Source organism: Trachurus japonicus, chromosome 3 (genome assembly GCF_045865225.1).
Source record: "Trachurus japonicus isolate A0001 chromosome 3, Traja_1.0".
In the NCBI taxonomy this organism is placed as follows: Eukaryota; Metazoa; Chordata; class Actinopteri; order Carangiformes; family Carangidae; genus Trachurus; species Trachurus japonicus.
In genome coordinates, this window is record NC_140909.1 from 224,476 (window position 1) to 238,542 (window position 14,067).

Genomic DNA, 14,067 nt, shown 5'->3' on the forward strand with positions numbered 1-14,067 from the left:
ACTGGGGTTAAGATAAATACAGAAGAGCTCATTTTCATATCAGCACAGTAATACACATGTCGATCCCACATCGTGTCCTGTCACACAGAATCCGTCCTGATTGGTTATTGCCTTTATTTTATCCCTGGTCCCTCCAATATTTCAATATTCACTATCTTTATAGAGTTATTTGACTTTTTCCCCATGTCGTTAAAGTGAAGTAGTTTTGGTTTCAGTTGATCAGAAGTGGCATCAACACTCCGATGCATTTGCACATTAAACACAAGAGGTTTATAACAACATAACAATACAAAATACAAAAATAATAATAATATTAATAACAACAACAACAATTGACCAGAAAAGAAACATACATCAAAATAATAAAACATCTAAACCTGCATTTTGTGCAAAGTTGGGGAGAGGAGGGGGGGGCAAGTCTTAAAAAGAATAGAAAGAGCTCTAACAGCAGAAAGTGTGTTTGTGCTGGTGTCATCAATCATCTGCTTTTTAGAATCAACTGAAACCAGGTGGTGAAGTGAGTTGTAGTTTGGTTTCCCTGGCAACAGATGTGGCAGCAACGATCTGTGGTTTAGATGAAGCAGGATGACAGAAATCTACCGAGTCCCACTCGGCCTCGACGACTCTGAGCCAAACTACAAGTTCCAGTTTACACTCAGTCCCATTAGATGTTAGTGTTTGTCTTAGAGTTTCTTTGATTGGTCGTTACATCTCTGAGCGCACGGCGAGGTGGGCGAGGTGCGAGCACGGCGAGGTGAGAGCACGGCGAGGTGCGAGCACGGCGAGGTGCGAGCACGGCGAGGTGCGAGCACGGCGAGGTGAGAGCACGGCGAGGTGCGAGCACGGCGAGGTGCGAGCACGGCGAGGCGAGAGCACGGCGAGGCGAGAGCACGGCGAGGCGCGAGCACGGCGAGGCGCGAGCACGGCGAGGTGAGAGCGTCGAGGTGAGCGCAAGTTGTGAAAACCAAGATTTTACTCCAGGTTAGCCTCTGTGCTGCATTAGCGTCCGTGCTGCGTTAGAGGACAGAGACACCGACGCCAACCAGACGAGAACATCCGAGTCAACTAACTTCTGGTCGTCATCGTCGCTCCGTCCGGTTTTCCGGTTGCCGTGCCGACGCGCCAGGTAACGAACCGGAGCTGAGGAAATAAAGGGTTAAAGTGCATTGGATCAAAGTGAGAGAATGAAACCAAGGGAATGTGTGTGTGTTGGTCCTTGGTCACGTCTGTTCAGCACAAAACACTTTCAATTTCAAGTGCCAGGATGATGTCACCGGCCGGGAATACTGGGAATACTGGGAATACTGGGAATACTGGGAATACTGGGAATACTGGGAATACTGGGAATACTGGGAATATTCCACCGTCATCGCTTTTCTACGGAACGACAGAGCAACGTTGTGACGGGCGAAGGACAAACAACAGAGGCTCCGTCTACACAGACACACAAACTACGTCTGTGACCGACACACACTAGTGAGACGCTGTTGGTCGAGACGGAGACGACGTGGCCGCGGCGACGACGTAGCGACGACGTGGCCGTGGCGACGACGTGGCGACGACGTGGCCGTGGCGACGTGGCCGCGGGGACGACGAGCCGCTCGGTGCAGCTGCAGCTCTGCTTCGTTACAGCTTCTCGTTCTCGTGCTCTGGTTTTATCTCTGGATCTAAAACGTCGGCTCAACGCCAGGTCTGGTCGACGGCTCCGTGAGCTCAGAGTCGTCGTGGTCGTCGTCGTGGTGATCTTGGTCGTCGTGGTGATCGTGGTCGTCGTGGTAAACGTAAAGAAACAAAGTGTTCTTGGTCTGAATCAAAGTTCTCGCGAGGGAAAAAGAGCACAAAGGCAGTTTGTTGTTTTTGTTCCTTCACATCCTGTAAGGTGACGGTGATGATGAGGAAGAGGAGGAGGAGGAGGAGGAGGAAGAGGAGTAGAGGAGTAGAGGAGGAGAGGAGGAGGAGGAGGAGGAGAAAGAGGAGTAGAGGAGGAGGAGGAGGAGGAGGAGAAAGAGGAGTAGAGGAGGAGGAGTGGAGGAGAGCAGCACCAGAGGAGGAGGCAGAGAGACAAACAGCAGTTTAGGTTCAGTTCAGGTCTCCTCGGTGCTGCTGGATCAGACCAGACCAGACCGGTCCGAGCCGGTCCGAGCCGGTCTGAGCCGGTCTAGGCGGCCCGCTCCTCGCTGCAGGGCGGCCTCAGCCCGCGGTGGCACGGCGGCTTGGTCTTCTCCCACATGGCGATGGCGTTGGCGTAGCCGACGATCACCTTGTCCATCCAGGTGAGCGGCTGCGGGAAGAGGACGGCGCCCTCGAAGAAGCCCAGGTGACCGCCGTGCAGCGTGAGCGCGAAGACCACGTTCTGCTTCTTGGCTGCAGGGAGACACCACACACACACCGTAACCAAGGGAGACGCGGTAACCAGGCAACACTCGCCGGTATCTGAGCAGCGGCTGAGCTCAGAATGAGGCCAGGACCAACTGTCTTGTTGCTTGAAAGTATTTTGTTAGTTAGTCAGCAGCCTAGTCCCATGTGTTTATATCTGTAACCATGGCAACCTAGAGCTGGTGCATTCTGGGAAAGTAGATCAGCTACAGGTGTGACCTCTCAGTTGTCAGCTTCTCCTTCTCCGTCTTTCTTTCTCTCTGTTCTTGGCTAAAGCAACGTGTGTCAGTATTCTTCAGTAGGCAACATTGAGACGTTTCTCATTGTGTCACCTCAGATGTTGATTAGCATTAGCAAGGCCCAGTTAGCTTTGTTAGCTCTATTGTATTTATCACATGTTGTGCTGTTATTAGCCAAGTGTGCTAACTACACTGATATTCTGTATCAGGTTGGTTTAGTAAGTATTTTACTGTATTCTGTTGCAGTTTCACTAATATCTCAAGTAAACTTCATGGAAGGAACAAAGCTGTGTCCTGGAGTTCTTGGGACTGTTTAGCTGAGTGGAACATAGTCATGACACCAACGCTGCGCTTCAGTTTGTCCTCGTATATAAATGTTTTATATAAATGCAGCAACAGGTCTCCATTCATACTGATGTTATTTCACTCACAATAAGGAAACGATGAAACTCCAACTAGCTCATTTCTACTCTGCAGACGAAGCTCTTTATTCTCCAGCTCTCATCTCATCTGGGTCAGAATAAAGACCCAGATGAGGCCCCCTCACCAGAGACTGCCTTCATCAACTCCTGCTAACATTTCCATATTTCTGACATTCTGTGACAAACTGTAAACTGTTTTCTTGTCTGTAACAACATCTCTGTCCTGGGTGATGATCCCTCCTCTGTTGCTCACCCTGAGCTTTCTCCTGGTTTTCCCTGTTAAAAGGGTTTTCCATGGAGTTTCTCCTCAGTGGATGTGAGGGTCTAAGGACAGAGGAAGTTGTTATGATGGGATGTAAAGCCCTTTGAGACAGACTGGTGGTAAAAACGGGCTATACAGATAAAATTGCCTTGCCTCAACCTTTACCTCCACCTCCACCAGTCTGTCCCGTGTGTGGGGAGCAACACACGGTGACATCGTACTTATGACTGACGGATCGTTCTCTTCAGGCAGAACAGCTGTTCAACTCAGGTTGGTTACAACCAACTCTCTAAAGACCAGAGCTGGTAACAACAGCTGTGGCCTCCAACCCGACGTCCAGAGAGACTTCACACCTGAACCTTCACCTAGGACTCAGCTGTGAACTCTTCTAATCAATCGTATCTGATCAGTAATCACAGTCCAACAGGGTGAGTCTGTTCTCAGTCAGAGTCACTGAGACGTTTCACAGCGAAGCAGCAGCTGCTGTTTCCAGTCGGTGAGAGAGTTTAGTCACTGCTCCTCCAGAAGACGAAGAGAAGTTAAAACCAGCTGAGCCGCGGACGCTGCTGGACAGACACTTAAACACACGCCTCTTTATGTTTGTGGAACAACTTTCTGCAGTTTCACTGGGATCTAAACGTTTCCTGTCACAGCTGCTGAGGAAGTTAATTCAGTTTAAACTGATAAAAACTTCACGGTAGTTTCACTCAGACTTCACCTCTGTGCTGCACCCTGCAGACACATCACCATCATGATTAACAAGACGAGGCGTCAGCTGCAGCGCGCCTCACCCTCAACCTCACATTACACACTGGGAACATCATATTATTATATTTATAAAACGTAAAGGTGAAATCCTGCGATCTGATTGGTTGTTAACCGTGGTACAATGAGCAGTTACCACGGCTACTATTCTAAAGCCTTATCACAGCGTAGGCTATCACTCTGCCTCAGGCACGTATGACTGGTATGAATGGAAGTTGTTGTCATGTATCCATGACAACGGACTGTTGCAGTCCGTAGCAACAGACAGTCGATGTTTTTACGATGTTAAAAATGTAGTAAAGTAGTGTAATTGACATGTTGAAGGTGAACTTTGACCTCCAGAGGGTTAACAATGGTAGAGGGGACTGAGCAGTGACAGAGCTACTTGGAGCTAACGTCTGGACAGCTGGGAACAGCTTTTTATTCTGCTGGAAGAAAACTACATGTCCTCTTTCATATTAGCTGTGTCCCAATTCAGGGGCTGCAGCCTTCGGAGGGTGGATTTGAAGGCCGATTACGTCACAGCGCTGCGCGAAGGCTGTCCCAATTCGTCTAAATTCGAAGGCTCCTCCAAATGCAGCCTCCAAATGCGTCCTCCTTTCCCCTGCATTCGGAGGATGCATCGCTACCATCCTTCGCGGCCTCCCGTATCCCAAGATGCTTTGCTGCACCGTTGTTGTTATTAGCAACCTAGCCGTTAGCTATCGAACGGAGCAGCTCTGTGCTGTAGCCATGGTAACCCGGCTCTGCGGCCGGCTCGGAGGTGTGGCTGCCCGCTGCTGAGCTCTGCTCTGCTCTGGCTGCACAGGTGAGGAGCGGAGGCAAAGCATCTTGTGTGTGACAACTTTTAATAAGAAAGCTATGAAAACACATTACTTGTGCTCTCTTTATTCTCTATTCAATAGCCTACCCCCCTGGCTGCTGTTCAATGGTTTGTTTATTAGTATATTAATGATAACTGCCCTTGTATTGATTCTACTTCTTTAAAAAAAAAAAAAAAAAAAAAAAGTGAGGGGCGGAGGAGCGGTAGAGCTGTTGCAAGCGCCACTTTTAAATGTTTAACGTCCGGCCGTTGTTTACGTTAGGCCGTTGTTTACGTTCGGATCAGGAAATGCTCAGAAGGCTAGACCGTCCCATTTACCGACCGTTGATGCGGCCCCCGGAGGAGCCTCCGAAGCCGTTGCCTCCGGAGACCGCGTAGGCTGGGTCCTCCGAAGGCTGCAGCCCCTGAATTGGGACACAGCTACTGTCTTTATTGGTAACCGTTTTATAAAAGCAACATATCACTCCAGTCCTCCAGGTGGTCTATGCTCATTTTATTATTATTATTGCTTAAATAATATTGTATTCAGTCAACAGGGTCTAAACACACACCAGTCTACAGTTACAGCTTCAAACTAGAACACGTTTCACCCTTTGATCACTGTGAAACAAACTTCAGAGCTAATAATAAAGTTGTTTAGTTGAAATACCTGCTAGTGTGCGAGGGATGGTGAGCAGCGAGTCATGAACCAGAGGATCGTCTGCAGAGTTCACTAGCAGCAGTGGCACGTTCACCTGAACACAAGAAATCCATTAAAAATCCATAATTATCCACGCATCAAGACACAAACGGATCAAAGAGAAAGAGAATATGAGCAGTTCTTACGTTGTGAATGTAATGAACACAGCTCTCCTTCTCGTAGTATTCTTTCAGAGAGCTGTGGCCGTGGAATTTTCTGTTCAAACACACAAAGAAAAAGAAAAATCCTTTGAAACATTTTCTTGAGATGAAGTTTCAGATTCTCCTCACTAACCATGTCTCCATCCACACGTTTTTATTCACACTAAGCAAAACCAAATTAAAAATGTCTTATGGAAACAGTCAAATTAAATTAAATGTCATGAATATCAATAAAAACGTACTAATTAACTTAATACGGTCGATCTCATCTGATTTTATCTTGATCGATACAAAGTTAATGCGACAAACTCTGATGGAAACAGTTGTTTGGAGGATAAATGTGAGTTGTGATCGTGTTTTATGTTATTTCTGCTGCGTGTTCCAGCTGTTAGAGACGCGGTGGAGTAAACACAGACAGATTCATGTGGAGAGTCTCTGTCTGACAGAAACAGTCTGAAGAGCTGACAATCACTAACCACCAGGTGACATGTTCCTCCGCTGTCTGGAGGAGTTAAAGGGATAGTATCATTTTTTTTAAAGTGTGGTTGTATGATCTCCAAATAGCCCCTAAGTACTTTAATTGCAGTAGAAGACTCTCTGCACTCCTCCCGTTAGCAACGCCAGCCCATAATAGCCCTGCCCAGAGATTCACAACACTGTATGTTGTAAATCTCTGGGCAGGGCTATTATGGGCTGGCGTTGCTAACGGGAGGAGTGCAGAGAGTCTACAACTGCAATTAAAGTACTTAGGGGCTATTTGGAGATCATACAACCACAGTTTAAAAAAATGATACTATCCCTTTAACAGTCGCTGCATCTGCATCATAACGCTGTTTAAACGCCGCCGTCACCTGATGACAGGCGTGTTGCAGTATAACCACCGGCCTGCAGCACAGAACTGGTGCCACAGCCTGTTTGAACCCGGCCGGCGTACGTTTGGCTCAGCGGTTTCCAGGCATCGACCCCAGCAGCTCTGGGCCTGAGTTCAAACCCGACCTCGGACAGTCGGTTACAGAGGAAGGATGAACGTCCTTCTATTTAAGGTTTCAGTACAAGAATGAATGGAAACACCTTAAACTGCAACATGATCACAAAACGGACCATGACGTCATGACGCACGACGTTTAATTCAGTTTATAAAACGTAAAGGTGAAATCCGGCGATCTGATTGGTTGTTAACCGTGGTATATTGAGCATATACCACGGCTACTATTCTAAAGCCTTATCACAGCGTAGGCTATCACTCCGCGTCAGGCACGTATGACTGGTATGAATGGAAGTTGTTGTCATGTATCCATGACAACGGACTGTTGCAGTCCGTAGCCCAAGACAGTTGATGTTTTTACGATGTTAAAAAACGGACTAAAGTAGTTGAATCCACATGTTTAAGGTGAACTTTCACCTCCGGAGAGGGTTAACAACGGTAGAGGGGACTGAGCAGTGACTTTCATCTGAAAAAAAGCGGAGGAAAAGACGAGATGCAGAGCTACTTGGAGCTAACGTCTGGAGAGGTGGGACTATTTTTTTCACAGTGAGGCTATTTTATTGGATAATATGTATTTCTGGTTGAATAAAACTACATGAAATTGATTGCGTATCCCTCTTTCATATTGCCTTTATTGGTAACCGTTTTATAAAAGCAATATATCACGACAGGCCGTGGTATATGCTCATTATACCACGGCTAAGGGGCGTTGTTCGGCCCGTCCCTCCGCTTCGCGTCGGGCCGAACAACGCCCCTTAGCCGTGGTATAATGAGCATATACCACGGCCTGTCGTGATATATTGCTTAATTAAAGCTCTGAGGTGGAAACGCACTTGAACCGGCGTTACATTCATGTTAATGTTTCTATCAAACTGCAGATGATTCAATCAACATGTGGATGGAAACATGGAAACACGTCAGAGACACACAGATGAACTCGCTGCAGCCAACGAGTCAAACACAGATCACAGAACCAGTCGAGCTGCAGCTCTGAGCTCGTCGCCGGGGAAACGACTCGTACCTCATCACGTTGTCGTCGATCTGCATGAGGGAAGTGGCCGTGTACAACCGACTCAGATCTGTGTCGATCATCTTCACTGAGCTTCCTCCAAACAGACTCTGCCTGCAGATACACAAGTAGCCATCACAGAACAACTTAGCTCAGCAGACGTTTGTTAAAGTGTGCATATGAATTAGTCAAGACACTGAGTTATCTTTTACTGCAAACAGGGTCAAGAAACGTAGCCTCGTAAACCAGCCTCTCGCGGAAATGCATTTCATTTCATTTCTCAGAGAGTCTGGCCTCATCCCCGCTCTAACCGTCTGGGGGCGGGAGCTGGGCGGGAGTAGTAGCAAAGACGGTTTAATATCTTTGGTAGTAGCGTTGACAGACAACCCCATTCAGCCAATCAGCAAGCTGGTGTAGTGACGGGGCTTTGCACCAGTCGGTCCCTGATTGGCCAACGTGCTGTGTCAATCACAGCGGGCGACGCTGATTGGCTCTAAGGCCTTCTGAGGGTTTCAGTCCAAACGCTCAGAATGGGGATGAGGCCAGACTCTCCCTCGGAATGAAATGAAATGCACTTAGAGAGGCTGGTTTACGAGGCTACAAGAAACTCCCATAATAATCAATCAAGCAAGAACACATTGAAGCTTCTGCCTCCCTGTGCAGACTGGAAATAATCTGAACTGTTCTATGAAAGGAGCTGTTCTTTCCCTCAACATGGTTTACACACTGCAATGTACACACACACACACACACACACACGCACGCACGCACGCACGCACGCACGCACGCACGCACGCACGCACGCACGCACGCACGCACGCACGCACGCACGCACGCACGCACGCACGCACGCACACACGCACACACACACACACACACACACACACACACACACACACACACACGCACACACACACACACACACACAGCTGAAGTCACCCTCTGAGTCGGTCCGTCTCCACGGTTACGGGACGAACCTGTGTGAGAGGATGATCTTCTTCATGTTGTCGGCCATGAGGAAGTTGTAGAAGCGTCTGAACTGATCCCACTGGAGGAACGTTTCCTGAGCCCTGAGGGAAACACACACACACACAGGAAGTCAACACACACACACGGGACAACACAACACACACACACACAGGAAGTCAACACAACACACACACACACACAGGAAGTCAACACACACACACACACACAGGAAGTCAACACAACACACACACACAGGAAGTCAACACACACACACACACGGTTCAGTTGAGGACAAAGAAGCAGAAGTCGACGCTCTGAGGGTTTTACAACCCGTCGGTCTCGTTGCTTCTGTTTGACCAGATTCTTTAAAATGTGAACAATGATCACATTTAAATCAGAGCAGTGAAACAGCTGAAGGACTCAACGACCTCAGGAGGAAAACACCCTGATGCTCTGCTCTGTCTTTATGACCGACGTTATCTTCCACAACATTCACCACGCTATGAGATAATAACACAACGTTACCACACAGAGTTGTTTTAGAGGGAAATACAGAGACTGATGATGAAAAACTGTCCCTGAAGGCAACACGCATCAGAGGTTTTACATGAATTTCCCTCTAAAACAACTCTGTGTGGTAACGTTGTGTTATTATCTCATAGCGTGGTGAATGTGCAGCTCACAACTTGTCCACCAGAGCGTTGTGGAGTTGTTGGATTGTGTATTTGATGAGTTTGATGATGATGGAAACCAAGAAATCCCATAATGAGCCTCCGTAGCGTAGCTCTGAGCAGCTCACGGCTCTGCTCCGCCGCTCTAAAAACAGCTTGCACCGACAATTAAAGGTAACGAACCATTATGGCAATGGGCCAGTTTGACTAAATGTTGAGCTATCCCTTTAATATTGTTGATTTTTTTTAATGTCTTACGTGTTTGTTGTGTGGGTGTGGAGAGAAAACAGCGTTTTGTTTCCCCTCATGTATGCTGTGGTAATGACAATGAAGACTCCTTGAATCTTTGAATCTATGCAAGCTCTTACCACTATGTGACCTGATGTTGAGCTTAATTTTGATTTTTTTTCTCTCATTAATTCATTAGTTATTTTATTTTGATAAGATACATTTAATTTTACCTATTTATTTAATGGTGAGGTTCTGGATAAGCCCTCCTAGGGTTTCTAACCTCTCAGCACTGATTCATTGTAGTTTATCATATATTGTCTATTGTATATTTTCCTTCTTCCATGTGATATACTCCTTGTTTGTAATATTTTAAAGTGTAAACAATAAAACAAACAAAACAAACAAACAAGAACTCTGTCAGTCAAGCAGCAGAGTGATACCGTGGCTTTAATAGAATGATACCGTGTCTTTAAGGCCATAAGTCTGTTCAACGAGGAGAGGAACGGACCTGAGGGCGCTGTAGCCCTGACACACGCTGACTATGTGACCTAATGTTGAGTTTAATTAGTTAATAACTCTGTGTTGATCGAGCAGCAGAGTGATACCGTGTCTTTAAAGGCGTAAGTGTCTCTAACGAGGCTTTGGGAACGGACCTGAGGGCGCTGTAGCCCTGACACACGCTGACTATGTGACCTAATGTTGAGTTTAATTAGTTAATAACTCTGTGTCAGTCGAGCAGCAGAGTGATACCGTGTCTTTAATAGAATGATACCGTGTCTTTAAGGCCATAAGTGTGTTTAACGTGGCTTTGGGAACGGACCTGAGGGCGCTGTAGCCCTGACACACGCTGACTATGTGACCTAATGTTGAGTTTAATTAGTTAATAACTCTGTGTTGATCGAGCAGCAGAGTGATAACGTGTCTTTAATAGAGTGATAACGTGTCTTTAAAGCCGTAAGTGTCTCTAACGAGGCTTTAACGGACCTGAGGGCGCTGTAGCCCTGACACACGCTGACGCAGCACAGCACGCGCTCCTGGTTGGTTCTGTTCTCGCCCAGGAACTTGCAGACGATGTTTCCTCCCAGACTGAAGCCGACGGCGATCAGCTGCGTCTGAGGATACGTCCGCTTGATGTAGCCCACCATGGCCGCAAACTCCCACGTGCAGCCTGAGGGAGAGACAGAGCAGAGTTACCCATCGATGCCGGGGGGTTAGGGTAAAACCTGCCACACACATAAAGAAAATCGGGCTGATTTTGCCCTGGTTTTCCCCCTTCCGACCACGGACAGACACCGCCCGATTATCTCAACCTCTTGAGATTATCTTATGAGATTCTCTTGTAGTGTGTGGTGTGTTAAGAGTCAAAATTCTCCCGACAATCGCCTCTGATGATCTGATGATAATCGTAAGTATTAAACATGTTCAATATTTACGATTGTCAGCCCCGACAACCGTGGCCGTCAATCAAAAGTCATTTTGTGTGGGGAAAGCCGGTGCTGTGCTGAGAAGCGCCTGCTTGTCGAGCTCTATGAGTGTCTGGACCCCAGGAAGAATAGTCCTTACCAAGGTGAGGACTAATGGGGATCCATAATAAAAACTAAAAACTAATAAACTCTGCATGCTGCTCGCGTGTGCTGTGTTTGGAATATCGCAGCACACCACACACAATACGATCAGAACTGTTCAATCAAAGACTTTTTTATCTTCATGTGTGGGGTCTCTCACAGATAAAAAATCGGTTAAGATGTAGAAAATCTTTATGTGTGTACCCCCCTTTAGGAACGTGTTCAATTCTAAATTCTAAAACCTCCAACTCTGGAAGCTTCTGGGTCATTCCCAAACTCACCAGGAAATAAAGCTGTACTGCTAATTACGTTATTAACCAGATGTTTTCTAAATGAACTTCAGGCGCTACCAGAGAACTAAAGGATTTCTAGAGCCTGAAACCAACTGGATGAGTGGACGTGGGCCAGACGCCAGACGAGAGTTGCCGTGGCGACGTCTCACCGTAAGTGAACATCCTTGGCGACGTGAGCTCGATGTTGGGAAGCGCTCCCAGGTGGTTCAGCACGGCACAGCGGTATCCGTCCTTCTGCGCGTAATCCACGAAGGTTCGGATGTAATGCTTCTCGCTATGGTTACCGATGCCGGGGCATATCACCATGGTGATGTCGCCTAGGGAAACGGGCAGAGAGATGAGCACAGACGAGCTGAGTGTGTATGTGTAGTTGTTAGATAAGAGACAAACAGACAAACTCTAGGAGTCACAAACATCTTCTTCCAGGTCAGACGGACACACAACACATGATTCACTAACACACAACTACACACAACTACAACGACGATGTAAAGAAACAGATGTACTGTAGGACTGCAAGATATTGGAAAAAACTAACATTGCAACATTTTTTTTCTGCAAAATATATTGCGATATTAAACAATACAGTGTTTCCCCTAAAAGAATCCATTATTTGGCCTGATGAACATTAGGCGCGTTTCCACTGCAGGAACTTCGGGGTAACTTTACGGGGCCCCGTTGGTGCATGTTTCCACTGCAGGAACCTCCCCCACAGGGCCATTTACAGGAACTTTTACGGGGGCCAACGGAGTACCTACTCCAGGGTAGGTACTCCGTTGGGCCCTGAAAAGCTCCTGGGTGGGGCTCGAGGTTAACTCGGCACTGATTGGCTAAAGCTAGAGCAGCTCTGACGCTACCAGAAAGCACCAAAACAACCGGCATTTTTAAAAGGGGGAGCAGAAGGGGAGCATTAGCCTAGCAGACACCGCTGTAAACAACAAGAAAACAGCAGGAAGATGTACACAAATGGACCGACGGTGAGGTGCAGACATTGATTGCAGTCTACAGCACCGAGGAGATTCAGAGGGGGTTTGAGTCATCGCGGCCAAATGAAAATATCAGCGCACCTCGACACACTGGGGATCCATCACGCTGCAAAACAATGCCGTGAAAAGTAAAAAAAAAACTCAAGCAGGATTACAATCAGCCGCCATGCGCACAAACACACAAACCAGAAACGCGGCTACCGCCTCAGCTCCTTCCATCCTTCTCCGTTGTTGTTATGATTTTTGTGCACGTGCTTGTGACCTGCCTGGGTGACGTCACGGTCCAAACTGATCGAAACTCATGACGTCGCTGCGGGGTCCGACTCTGCAGTGGAAACACGGCCAGTGAGAGGGCCGAGTGAGAGGACGGTTCCTGTAGAAGTTCCTACCCCCTCCCTTTACCAGGAACTCCTGCAGTGGAAACACGGCTATTGTAATGAAAGGACCTTTAACGTCTAATACAGACGAGTCGACCAAACAGCGCTGCTCTCTCTCCCTCGCCATCTTCAGTCAGCTGATTCTTAAAACACCAGCGTTCACCACCACGGATCAGTGACTGATCACATGAAGGCGGATGTCTTTCAGAATAAAATCCAACTTTAGGAAAATGACAAAATGTTGTTTTTCCTCCATTATATACATTATATACGTTTATAGAAGTTCTAAATCAGGATTACAGCTGTTGAGAACTCAAAGCGGAGCTGGTTCACAGATGTTTTCTGAAGCAACATACATGTTATAAAAAACATCGGACACCCTGTGATATAGAACACATGGTGTAGCCCTGATGTCCTGTATGAGAAGTAGAGTATGAGGCTCCATCCATGAAGCAGCAGCCACCGGTCTAAAGGTCTAAAGATCTAAAGGTCTAAACATCTAAAGGTCTAAAGATCTAAAGGTCTAAAGATCTAAAGGTCTAAAGGTCTAAAAGTCTAAACATCTAAAAGGTCTAAAGGTCTAAAGGTCTAAAGGTCTAAAGGTCTAAAGATCTAAAGGTCTAAAGATCTAAAGGTCTAAAGATCTAAAGGTCTAAAGGTCTAAAAGTCTAAACATCTAAAAGGTCTAAAGGTCTAAAGATCTAAAGGTCTAAAGATCTAAAGGTCTAAAGGTCTAAAAGTCTAAACATCTAAAAGGTCTAAAGGTCTAAAGGTCTAAAGATCTAAAGGTCTAAAGATCTAAAGGTCTAAAGATCTAAAGGTCTAAAGATCTAAAGGTCTAAAGGTCTAAAGGTCTAAAGGTCTAAAGGTCTAAAGATCTAAAGGTCTAAAGATCTAAAGGTCTAAAGATCTAAAGGTCTAAAGATCTAAAGGTCTAAAGGTCTAAAAGTCTAAACATCTAAAAGGTCTAAAGGTCTAAAGGTCTAAAGGTCTAAAGATCTAAAGGTCTAAAGATCTAAAGGTCTAAAGGTCTAAAAGTCTAAAAGTCTAAACATCTAAAAGGTCTAAAGGTCTAAAGGTCTAAAGGTCTAAAGGTCTAAAGGTCTAAAGATCTAAAGGTCTAAAGATCTAAAGGTCTAAAGATCTAAAGGTCTAAAGGTCTAAAAGTCTAAAAGTCTAAACATCTAAAAGGTCTAAAGGTCTAAAGGTCTAAAGGTCTAAAGGTCTAAAGATCTAAAGGTCTAAAAGTCTAAA

The 14,067-nt window shown here is 46.4% G+C and overlaps 1 protein-coding gene across 1 annotated transcript in view; it reads right to left on the minus strand.

The window, feature by feature from the left end:
• Positions 1–2,139: 2,139 nt before the first annotated feature.
• The window catches only part of LOC146989356 (monoacylglycerol lipase ABHD2), a 30,171-nt gene continuing 18,243 nt past the window's right edge, over positions 2,140–14,067 (minus strand). The window contains exons 6-12 of the mRNA XM_085804610.1: positions 11,600–11,767; positions 10,577–10,760; positions 8,699–8,791; positions 7,734–7,835; positions 5,713–5,782; positions 5,537–5,621; positions 2,140–2,364 (exon numbers count right to left, since the gene is read on the minus strand). Coding sequence (XP_085660736.1) covers positions 2,159–2,364; positions 5,537–5,621; positions 5,713–5,782; positions 7,734–7,835; positions 8,699–8,791; positions 10,577–10,760; positions 11,600–11,767 — 908 coding nt within the window. The 3' untranslated portion in view covers positions 2,140–2,158. The remainder of the gene's footprint in view (positions 2,365–5,536; positions 5,622–5,712; positions 5,783–7,733; positions 7,836–8,698; positions 8,792–10,576; positions 10,761–11,599; positions 11,768–14,067) is intronic.